This window comes from Pleurodeles waltl, chromosome 4_1 (genome assembly GCF_031143425.1).
Source record: "Pleurodeles waltl isolate 20211129_DDA chromosome 4_1, aPleWal1.hap1.20221129, whole genome shotgun sequence".
Lineage (NCBI taxonomy): Eukaryota > Metazoa > Chordata > Amphibia > Caudata > Salamandridae > Pleurodeles > Pleurodeles waltl.
The window spans coordinates 196426573-196438871 of record NC_090442.1 but is presented as its reverse complement, the minus strand read 5'-3'; the positions used below and the strand labels follow the sequence as shown (position 1 = coordinate 196438871).

Genomic DNA, 12299 nt, shown 5'->3' with positions numbered 1-12299 from the left:
TGTACCATTCATTTTGGACGCAAGGGTGCATTTTGCGGTAAGCAAATAGCACTAAATGCTGGGAGTAAATTGAGATAAATCCTATTCCAAGAATACATTAAGCGAGTGGCCCCGGCTATTTGTGTTTTGTTGCATGTACCTCTATTTTTTAGTGCAATATGCTTTCTCTCAGCCACTTCAGACAATATGAGGCACTGTCTCGTTAAAAAATAGCAGTAGACACAGAATTACTGTTCTCACAAAATTGAGCGCAATCTCAGCAGGATTATGCTACACTGAATTACTCGAGTTACGCCCACCCCTAGCTGTCACTAGTCTCTTAAAACGAGTATGAGATGGCGCCTTCGGTTTGTCAAAAATTACAAAGATTTTTAGTGTAATGCAAGCGCACAGTAGTTCTTTTGTGATACTAGAATGTTTGCAGAACATCCAAAGAGGGCATCACATGATCCCATTTTTTTTTAGTTTTGTCATGTGGAAATGGAAAGATCTGTTTAACCGTACCAATTATATCCCATTAATTGCATTGCCGGTGAATGCTTTATTCTGGCCACTAAACTTTCCGTTCCAATGATGTACCTGACCACCCATGGCACATTGATTAAACAAAGCGGTCTTCAAAGTGCCCCCACCTCATTTCTGCCAAAGGGTCACACTGAGGATGCTTTCACACTTGAGGGAGACCAAGGCTGTCTGGCTGTGGTATGTTGGAAACCATGTATTTGACTGCCCTGCATTTTAAAGAGTTAAATAAACCTTACTGCTATGTTTGATTTGTTTATAGGCTTATAACTGCCAATTCCATAGATAACTGAAAATATATATTTGCTATTATGAAGGGTTTTTTTTGTGGGGGGGGAGAGAGGGTTTTTTTTCTCTTTGCCGGAAAAGGAGATAATGCATTTTGGCTTTTAGTTGGGTTAAGACCTACTTTTTTGATTGCACACATATTATTTCAGGTGAAACGGGTAGTGGTTGATTTAGGACGATTGGGTCCCGAGGCACTTGCAAGGGAGTGTAATAAATGACATAATGCTTCCATTTTCTTACGATAATGGCATTACTCCTAGTCCTACTCCCTCGCCTTCCTTTTAACCAATGAGGCCTCCTGCCTCCCCTCTAGACCCTCCCTTCCCCTTTCAAAAACCCCCCCCACCCTTATCCCCTCCTGTACAAAAACCAAGCCCAAGCTGCAACTCGGACAGTCCGTACCGGGAGGGTGGGAGGGAACGGAAAAGGAAGGCGAGGGAGTAGGACTAGGAGTAATGCCATTATCGTAAGAAAATGGAAGCATTACCTCCCGTCCCTCCCTCGCCTTCCTTTTAACCAATGAGACATAGCAAGAAAACACACAGGAGACGGACATCGAGTTGCAAGACCTTTATTTAATATCCTGCACCAAGAACATCCCAAACATTATCTCATAGAGGATAAGACCCGGTGACCTAACACCGACTCCAAACTACCCAAGTCCGACAGCCTATAATGACGCACAAACGTCGAAGGAGAAGCCCAAGTGGCGGCCCTGCAAATTTCCACCACGGAAGTCCCCTGAAGCTCCGCCACCGTAGCCGCCATGCCTCTGGTAGATCTCCCCTGAATCCCTTGAGGAGGAACCACCTCTTTCAAGGAATAGGCCAACAGAATTAAAGATCGAACCCACCGACTCAAGGAAGCCGTGGAAGGTTTTTCACCTTTGCGAGCCGGACCAAAATTAACAAACAGTGAATCCCCTTTACGAAAAGGAGCCACCACCCGCAGATACTCCAACAAAACCCTGCGCACATCCAACGAATGCAAACGGACCTCCTCCCTTGAGGAGGGATTCGGACAAAATGAAGGAAGGATGACCTCCTGCCGGGAATGGAACGAAGAATTGACTTTTGGAATAAAGGAAGGTACCGGAACCAGAACCACCCGATCGTGAAAAATCTTACAAAAAGGAAAGGAACAAGCCAATGCCCCCAATTCCCCCAACCGACGAGCCGAAGTAATGGCTACCAAAAAGAATGTCTTCAAAGATAGATGGCGCAAATCACAGTCCCCCAAAGGTTCAAAAGGGGGCTCCGTCAACACATCCAAAACCAAGGACCGATCCCATGAAGGAAAAGAACGTACCGGGCGAGGAAATAAATTAACAAGCCCTTGAAAAAATCTCGGCATCAAGCGCCCTTCATCCTGAAGATTACGCCATGGTCCTCTGAATGCCTGAATAGCCGCCCACTGCACCCGAAGAGATGCCACTGACAACCCTAAATGAGCACCGTCCTGCAGGAACTGCATCACCTCAAAGATAGAAGCGCAGGTAGGATCTAACTCACGACTTAAGCACCATGACGAAAACACCTTCCACTGTCTACCATAAGAAAGCAAAGTGGAACGTCTCCTCGAAGCCAGCAATGTAGAACTCAAAGCTACCGGCACCCCCAGACCTGTCAATCCCCGTCGTTCAACTTCCAGGCCGTCAAGTGTAACCTTCTCAATGACCCCAATGGGAGGCAGGGAAACTCCAGGGGAGACGGACAAAGAGGCAGAGGCCACATCCTCCCCTCCGCCATCAGCCTCAACAAGGGGAACCAATTCGCCCTCGGCCAAAGTGGCGCAATTAGGACAACCCTGGACCCCAGATCCCTCACACGTAACAGAAACGCCCTGAGTAGTTGAAAAGGAGGGAACGCATACAAAAGGCCCTGCGGCCAAGGACATGACATCCCGTCCACCTCCCATGCTTGGGGACATCGAAACCGGGAGCAGAAGCGATCCACTTTCGCATTCCCTACTGACGCAAACACATCCAGCACTGGAAGACCCCAAAGCCGAACCAGATGCTGAAACAGAGACTTCCGGAGAGAGAAAAGTTGAGAGGAAGGAATCACTCTGCTCAGCAGATCCGCCCGAACATTCACCACCCCCCGAATGTACGTAGCCCTGAGAGAAGGAACCCACTCCTGAGCCCACACAAAAATCTCCCTGACTAGATTGAACAGAGCCCTTGACCTGGTCCCTCCTTGCCGATTGACATAAGCCTTGGCCACTAAGTTGTCTGTGCGAACCAGAACCGCCGAACCCCTCAGGGAATCCTGAAAATGGACCAGAGCCAGGAATACTGCCCGCAATTCGCGCCAATTCGATGACCGACTCGCCTCCCGAGGGGACCAAAACCCCTGAATCTGAGCCGACCCCATCCATGCTCCCCAACCGGAGAGGCTGGCATCCGTCGTCACCACCACGGGTCTCAGAGGCGATAAAGAAACCCCTATCCTCAGGAGGTCTGCATCCAACCACCATTGCAACTCTCTGTGAATCCATCCGGACCCTGCAACCCTGTCCTTCAGAGAACCGGACCCTGGTGTCCACCTTCTCAAGAACCATGTCATCAAGCACAGGAGATGGAAACGTGCCCAAGGAACCAGAAATATCACCGACGCCAAATGACCCTGCAGACGCAACCATAGAAGAGCTCAGGGAGCAGACCGCAACAATACCTTCTTTACCAAAGCCTGTAGGACACCCAACCGTTTTTCTGACAGTCACCAACCCAAGAAGAGTCTGAAACCGAGCTCCCAGAAAAACCAGATCCTGGGACGGCACTAAGTCTGACTTCTCCCAATTGATTAAAAACCCGTGGTTTTGCAGGACCCCCAGAACATGGACCACCTGCTTCTGCAAAAGGTCTCGTGATTGGGCATGAATCAAAATGTCGTCTAGATAAGGATGCAGAAATACCCCTTCTGAATGAAGCAAAGCCACTAGAGGAGCCAGCACCTTTGTGAAAATTCGAGGAGAAGATTTTAGACCGAAAGGCAGAACGCAAAACTGATAATGGTCCTGACCCACAGCAAACCTCAGGAACTTTTGAGAGGATCTTGCCACCGGTACGTGTAGGTAAGCGTCCTGCAGATCCAGTGACACCAGAAAGTCCCCGTGTCTGACAAATGGAAAAATAGTCTGAATGGACAGCATGCGGAAATGCACTGTCCTGATCCAGGTATTCACCTCCTTTAGATTGAGCACCGGCCGAAATCCCCCTGAAACTTTCTGCACAAGAAACAAGACCGAATAAGTGCCCTGACCCCGTTCGTCTAGCGGAACGTGGGAAATGGCCCCCTTGACCAGTAAGTCCCGCACTCCGTCCAATAATGCTCTTCTCCGTGACCCCTCTGAAGGCAGAGGTGTGGGACGTACCCCTGAATCTGGAGGAACCACCACAAAATCTATGACATAACCATTGGCCACAATGTCTAGTACCCAATGATCGTTTACACTGTCCTTCCAAGCCGAAAGAAAGTGACTCAGTCTTCCCCCAACCGGCCCTCTGCCAGGCCCACAGTGATTGTCAGGACCCCTTCTTGAAACCACCCCGGGTCGCAGGAGCAGACTTCTTAGTTGAAAAACGCGGCTGAAAACGCTGTTTCCTAAATGAAAAGGATTTAGCATCCCTAGTAGGAGAAGATCTGGAATGTTTCTTCCACCCTTTACCCGAAGAAGAACCCCCTTTATAAGGTAAGGCATGCTTCCGTTCCTTAAAAGCCTTGGAAAGCATGGATGGCAATTGTTCTCCAAACAAGGTACGACCTTCAAACGGCAGTCTCAACAAGGCCGCCTTTTCCCCTGGATCAGCCTTCCAGGAACGCAACCAGAGGGACCTACGAGCCCCAATCAAAGACCCAGATGCCAGAGCCGAAGTACGGACTACATCCGAAGACACATCAGCCAACAATCTGGCCTGCTGCTCCATACCAGCCAGGAGCTCCGAACATTCCGCCCCTTCCTGTACAGCCACCGCCAGTTTATCAAAGTCTTGAACCAATGATTGTGACGCATAAGCAGAATAAATCCCTGCCCTCAGCGCCAGATTCTCCGCAGCAAAAGCCCTCTTAAGACCCGAATCCACTTTACGGTCAGTGGCATCCGTAGGCACACAATCCTCCGGATTGACTGCCGTTTTGCCAATCAGAGTAGCCAAAATAGAGTCCAGGCGTACTGAAGGAGGCAAAACCTCCTCACCCTCAAGTAAGTAAAGTTTCTGAAGGAATCGTGGAACCTGAGCCTTATCCACATCCTTCCACTCACGAAACACCATATCCCTCACAGGTCCCTGAAAAGGCATGGCAAACTTTGAAGGTGTCTTATATTGAGGAAATAAATGAGAATCCGAGTTTGCAGGTTGAAACACCGGGAAACCCAAATTGTCCTGAACATGTGCCATCACTTCCCACATATCTTCTCTGGAAACATATTTCCCCCCAGATGACGTCGATGGGGCCTCATCCTCACTCTCCGATGAGGATTTCCTAGCTGCTACCGATGAGTGCGCACATTTAGACTGACCAGTCCTGGCCACGCCTGCTTGTAGTGCCCTGGTCACCGCCACCTCAATCATATCCTGAACCTCCTCTCTGGACATGAGGGGAGTACCCCTGCCAGGTACCTGTGAGTTCTCAGGAGTAGTAATGCTAGCCTCACCCCCCTCCTCCTCCGAGGAAGAAGAGACAATCCTACGTCTCTTTGCTGGAACTTTAGGCATGGTAAACAAATAATCACTGACTTGAATCCCAAAAAACTACCCTCTATATAGGCACCTGGTCCTCCCCCCAATCAGGGCTCCACCAATCCCTAAAGAGGTCACCTATTTCATCAAATACATAACAACCACGGGCCGAACGCCCGTCCTACCTGAGAGCATCTCAGAATTGAATTCCCTCGGTTCCCCGCGGCTCCGCGGCGCTGAAACCCGGAAATCAACGTCCCAGCCACAGAGGGCCGGCTGACCCCGTCAGCCGGCCTCCAGGACACGCCTCTCGAGCAACCATGCTGCTCGTTCAAGACGCGCCCCAGCCGTAGCACTCCTCGCGGAGCTCCGCGTCCCGAGGAGTGCCTCCATCGACGACCTCCAGGCCCCGCCGTGCAGGTAAGAAAGGGAAAGAAAACCGTCTAGCGTGGGCTAGACAAAAGAACAGGAGGGGATAAGGGTGGGGGGGGTTTTTGAAAGGGGAAGGGAGGGTCTAGAGGGGAGGCAGGAGGCCTCATTGGTTAAAAGGAAGGCGAGGGAGGGACGGGAGGTAATGACACATACCAGCAAATGGGATCACTTAGCATCTAAGATACATTGAGAAACAGGGATGCTGGAATTAGAAATCTTGGTGCACATGCTTCCCAGTTTGCTTTCTTACATATATATATTTGCTTCCTGTTTCCCCCAACGGCAGGCAGTCGAGAGACGGCGTTCACCTACGCAATCAGTGCGGCGGGGGTCGTGAATGCCATCAGTCGCGCCTGTCGCGAGGGCGAACTGTCCAACTGTGGCTGCAGCCGGACGTCGCGGCCTAAGGACCTGCCCCGGGATTGGCTGTGGGGGGGCTGTGGGGACAATGTCGACCATGGCTACCGCTTCGCCAAGGAGTTTGTGGATGCCCGGGAGCGGGAGAAGAACTACCCCAAAGGCTCGGAGGAGCAGTCACGGACGCTGATGAACCTGCAGAACAACGAGGCTGGACGCAGGGTAAGAGGCTCATTTCTGATATAACAACTCTGGTCCCTCACTTATTGTCACCCACTTCCTCCTGAAAGAAGGTTCAGGCCACGTAAACATACTGTAGTGCGTTCCCGTTAACAGGGACCCACAGATCATGGGTTCATAGTTGCATTACCACTGATCATGGTATGCAATAATTAGTAGGTGCACAGTTTGTACCCAATTTTGCTTTTGATTTACTGGAACGAGAAAGTACTTGCAAATTGTACATGAACGGTGTGCACCCTAAATATCGAAACCAGAATGCTGATGGCACAGAATATAGAGGACAAAGTAGAGTAACCAAAATATCGATCTTAAGTGTAGATTTTCTGTACCTAACTCCACATATATATGAACCTACATGATATATGTGTTTTCAAGGTATGTAGATGTGGAGTTTGTAATAGTAAATGTATACTATCCTATATGCACTTACCTTTCAATAGTTCCCCTCGATATTCTTGCACACAATGCTCTGAGGGCCGTGCAAACCGGAAGTGCCTCCAGTATGCACTCATGGGTTGTCGGGTTCTACCTGCCGCATATCACAGGTGGTAACTCCTGCGCAGGCATTTGTCCTAAAATGGGATCACCTCTCAAAAGTTGTGATTGGGACATTTTAAGTATCCGACTTCTGCTCGGAGGTGCTTCATCAGCTGGAGCCTCACTACAGACATCCCCAGTGTACTGCATCTCTGTCCTTGACCCTGTACCGCACTTCACTGCATTTCCGCTAGGTTTGTGCCATACAAATACCACCTGCGTACATATATACAAGTAGGTACCAGTGTTTTTTAGGTTAAGCCTACTTTACAGCGAAGCTGTCTGGTTGCAAAAAATGTCTTGTCAGATTACCAAAAGTTTACTGTAGGCTGCAAGCCTGCGCATTGCCTACCATTGGTTGGATTTACTGTCGCTCTTACTTGCTTACTTCGTGTTTGATGGCTTGCCTTCTCTATTTTTGTTTGTCCCTCACCTGGAGTATAGCTTCCATCTCAGATCAGAATAGAAATATCAGGCACATGTCACGAGCATGCGTCATGAAGCATGCATGGTAATACACAATGGCGTGGCTATGTCATTACGGCCCCATGAAGGCTGCAAACTCTCAGACAGTGCTGATGCCTGCTTTTTACATACATTTGAAAAATGCCAGTGGTGTAGATTCTTCACCAGAAGGGAACCTTTCCTACATCTCCAGCTCTACTTCTGAAGCAGGCTTTTCTTTTACAACACTATTGGGGAAGTGATAGAGTTCTTAGAGATAACTTTGACTTCTGTGAAAGTTAGGTCCAACTTTCATAAGTAACTTTGCTGTCCTCTTTGGGTCCTACAGAGCCATTGCTTCCGTACCACAAGGCTCTCCTACGTCCAGTAATGGCTGCATGCGAGGAACCCTTTTCGGTCCAGTAGTCCACAGACAGATATCAAATGCTATCGGTCTGCTCCAGGAGATCTGCATTTTATGTCCTCCTACCTGTCTCTAGTGTTCTGGCTTTGCAGATGTGCTATTCTAAGCAAAACCCAAATACATTCCCTGTGGTTCCCCCGCTAGGGAATACAAAAAAACCTGATGCATTGGGTTGCAAGTTTCTTGGCTCCTGCAGTTTGGTTCACCATTGGGTAAAGACAAATCCTTTTGGGACGAGATGTTCTTGTCTTGTGGGAGCTAATGTAACTTATGATTGTCTGTTGCTGGATCATATGAAGAAGTCATTTTCTGCCCTGGTGAGAGAGGACCAAAATGCATCAAAGCAGATCCTGAAGTGTGGCTTTGACCCGGTGGACACAATTGCCCGGTTTATGGGTGCAGCTGTCATGTTACATCCGCATGCTTGGAGGCATCCCATGGATTTTCAGGCGCTGTTCAGGCTACACTCAGACACTTTGATGGAGAGATGCATTTTGGCGAGAAGTCCAGCTCCACCTTGGTACATTCTAAGAACAGCAGTGATAGTTAGCGTCCTAGGCCTGGCCTTCCCTATATGACAATTCTTCTGACGGCTTTGGAAGTTCTGTGTTTTTTTAAGACTGGTTAGCCCCAAAAGTGGCAGCCACCTCAGCCCTTCCAAAGCCACAGCATATGTATGTACTGCCCCTTTCGAGGCAGGGACAGGCAAGGCTGTCACTACCAGAAGATCCTGTTCCAAGCTTACTCTTTGTCTCTGCATCTGAAAATCACAACATACCACGGATTGATTCTGCTGGTCTGTCGGGGCCCTTCCCCTTCCATCGCCCCCACCAGACCACCCTCTTTCCTTCAAAGCAGGCCCACCAGCTCATGCTGTGATCCCGGGTGTCCCAGCCTTGCTGGAAAAAAGGACCAGCGACCTGGTGCCTGCAGAGGAGAGAAACTCATTTTGTATTTTGGTCCCCAAAAAGGGCAAAGGCCTGAGGCCTATCCTGTATCAACACCCTTCTGAGTATGTTCATTTGGCTGCGAATGATGTTAGAGCTGTCCCTGAGCTAGGTCATGTAAGCCTTGAGATTGGACGATTGGTTCATGCCCCACGATCTCCATTACACCTACTTCATCTTTCAGTTTTTCATTCTCAAAAGTGCTGCTTAAGGTTCACAGTGGGGGCTCAGTATTATGTTTTCAGATCTCCAATTCAGACAGACTGACGACAGCCCCACATGTATTTCGAAAGGTGGTAGCACTTGTGCGGCTTCACGTCACGGGGCAGATCTCCTTCTATTTGCTGATTGGTAGGTGTAGCTGGTGATGGCCTAGACCCCAGTGCAGAGCCAGGAATATCTCCATGACTCGTGTCCACGACCTGAGCTCTACAATAAATGTCCAAAAGTCACACCTCACTCACACACAGAAGAGACTTTTTATTAGGGCAGTCCTAAGTACAACCCTCGTGGGTCCACCTGCCCATCCTTTTTACCGAAGGTGGTTGTTGCACTCAGTGTGACCATGTCTATTACAAGTCTACTTGACTGTCATTGTTGTTGTCTTCTTCACGTTTGACCACAGGGAGGGGCGACTGCATAGAATAGAACCCAAACTCATCAGGACAGAGTGGATGATCAGCTCTTTGTAGGCTTCCCGGAACCGGAAAGGGCAAGGCACAAAGCACACCATTTCATGCTTGTTTATCCTCAATACAACATTCTCCTCTACCTTGGCCATGCGAGACCCTCCAGAGGGCATTCAGCCCCTTATCGCTGCCTCCAGGCCCTCTCCAGAGGCGGCTAAGTTGCCAACATCTGCTGGGCAGCTACATGTTCACCTTTGCACACATCTGCCAAACATTGCTGTCTCATGTGTCGGGCTCACAGTGATCAATACTTTGCTCAAGCTGTGTTACATGATTCCTTTAGTAATCCAGCATTACTCTCTGGATAGTTTTAAGAGGAGCGAGAGGTGTTACGGGGGTGATGCCCCCAAATTAATTAGATGAATGCACTCTTGGCATGGTAGTTTGGTCTAGAGGCTATGAGTTGGGTCTGCTATGTGTACAACAGTTTTAAGGGTCGAGCCTGTGAGTGCATGCACTTACGCACGTGTCTAGCATGCGAGAGGCACTTTTGTGTTCAGTAATGGGCTTGGAGCTCACCTGTCGCTCATCATGTGTTGGTTTGCGTAGCACTCTTCTTAACAGCCTCGTAATTCGCCAAGGCATGTCTGGTGTCATTTTCGTTCTGTGTGGAAGAGGGATCAAGCACTAATTGATTTAAACTTAATTAGTGCCCATCCTCTGCTCCTGACATGATTTGAGGTACTATTTTGCTCTGAATTCGTGCCCTGGAAACAGAAGGCTTGTGACTGGCAAAAAACGTACCCAGCAGGACAAACAAAATTGCAAAGTTTTTCTTTTAAAGCTAACTTTATTTTATTTTGTTAATTCGTCTTTTTTCAGTTACCACTCGTTTTTTTTGTTTTTTTTTAATAGTTCGTGTGCGCTGTTGTCAAAAGATGACATTTAACTTGTTTGAAATGTGCGAGGCCTATTGCATTACAAATGCTTGTTGCCATTTCACTCCCCTCTCCCCGTCTTCCTGTTTTCTTCCGATCACCACCGTTGTTCATTACTTTCTGCCACCTTCTCTCTTGCTCCTTTCTCCCTCTTATTTAATGTTTCTCCCCTTTTCACTCTGCCTCTTCTCCCCCTTCCTTACCTCTCCTCCTCGTATCCCTTATCCCTCCCTTTAATTTCCTTCCACTCGTTCTTTCTCTTCGGTTCTAACCAGTTATATTTTGTAGACATCACTACATTCACCGCCTGCCGAATGCCCGTATGTGACAGCACAGAGCGGCCGCGGGGCGCCCCCACGTGGTCTATTGTTGGTACATTCTGCGCGCGCCGTGCTCCGAGCTCAGCATCCTCGGCTCTTGTGGCAGCTCCGGGGGTTTGTGATCGGACAGATTCCAGGGTGCCACGGAAGACAGGCTGAATCAGCTCCGCCATGGTTCAAACTAAAAAGTTTAGGTTGTATAAAACTTTCATCGGCCCCCAAAACTCTTGTACTCTTTCTACTGAGTTCCCCTATGCTGTTGCACCTTTACGTGGTACATATGCCTACTGCGCCTACAGAAACCTCATAGGCTTTTGTTTTCCCTATTCATGGCAAACCATGTCTTCCCCTATCAATTGCTATTGCAGTCCCGGTCCCAAGAGGGGCGATCTTGTTTTCTGTCTGAGGAAAGCCGAAACGAATTGGCGAAAAAATCCGCCCCTTTTGGAGTTCATTTCAGTATCAGAGGATACAGAAAAAAGTTACATGGGTGATTCTTAGCGAGTCGTGAACCGCTGCAGGTTGCCGGCCTCCTCTCCAGACAACAGTCCTAGATGGAATAGGCTGGGACAGAGGCGCAAAAGTGCCCATCTCAGTGGCTGCCCAGACTGGTCAAACCCTAGAGACAAACTCAGATTGGTTGAGGCAGGCTAGCAGAATTGCCGAACTGGTCTTTTTGGTTAGATCTTATTAATATATTTTTTTGTCCCAACCTCCGCTCTGCAGATTATTATCTAAGGGCCAGGTTTTTACCATATTATCTTTTTGAAAGTTTTGTCCCCATCACCGCTCCCTAAGAATGCCACCCTGGTCCCTGTTACGACCATCTGTGTCCTTTGCCAGATCGGTTCCTGTGCTTGGCTACTTCTGACCTTCCCGGGTGTAACCATTTGCATAGAGTTTAACCCGTCCTGTTTGGAATGCACTCTGTCTGCTGGGACACCCACAGGACTCCCCAGTTTTGGGATGAGCGGGAATCTACAAGCTCCACAGGGCGTGCTCCAGGGCAAGAAGCCGGGGTCTGCGTGATAGTCGGGGAGCTGTGACACCGGTTTCAGATTGGTCGGCAGATAGCCTTTGATGCATCGCACCCCATCTCGAGACCGATTGTGCCTGATGGGGGGAGATTGACGGTGCCAGCCGTGTAGACAGTGACAGTGCAGTCACATCGGCACTAAGAGGTGCACGTTTTTTTATTTAGTTTAATGTGATCTTATTTTATTTTCGTGTGTATTTAAGGCACACATTCGTTAGACTGGCTGCATATGGTAGATTAATGTAAATGAAAGGCTTTAGAGAATTCAAGACTTAAGCGAAAATGCAAAACATCCACACTGGGCTTGAGCTGAAAAGGCGGGCTTGGTTGGTTTCCTTGTCACTCGCGCTAGCTTTTAACTCAATGACTTTGCTTGTGTGGGTCTCTCCTATGGAGCATGATGCCCCCCGTAGCATCCCTTTGACTGGATAACTTGTACCCTTCACTGGTCATATTCGGGCAACTTCCCAACACGTGGCATTTGCAGCACGGCCACTCTGT

General features: G+C 48.8%; 1 protein-coding gene across 9 annotated transcripts in view; it reads left to right on the top strand.

Moving 5' to 3' along the window:
* The window catches only part of WNT5B (Wnt family member 5B), a 241384-nt gene that overhangs the window by 210665 nt on the left and 18420 nt on the right, over positions 1–12299 (top strand). For all 9 annotated transcript variants that reach the window (XM_069228102.1, XM_069228098.1, XM_069228103.1 and 6 more), the window contains exon 4: positions 6210–6502. In XM_069228102.1, the coding sequence (XP_069084203.1) occupies positions 6210–6502 (293 nt within the window). The remainder of the gene's footprint in view (positions 1–6209; positions 6503–12299) is intronic.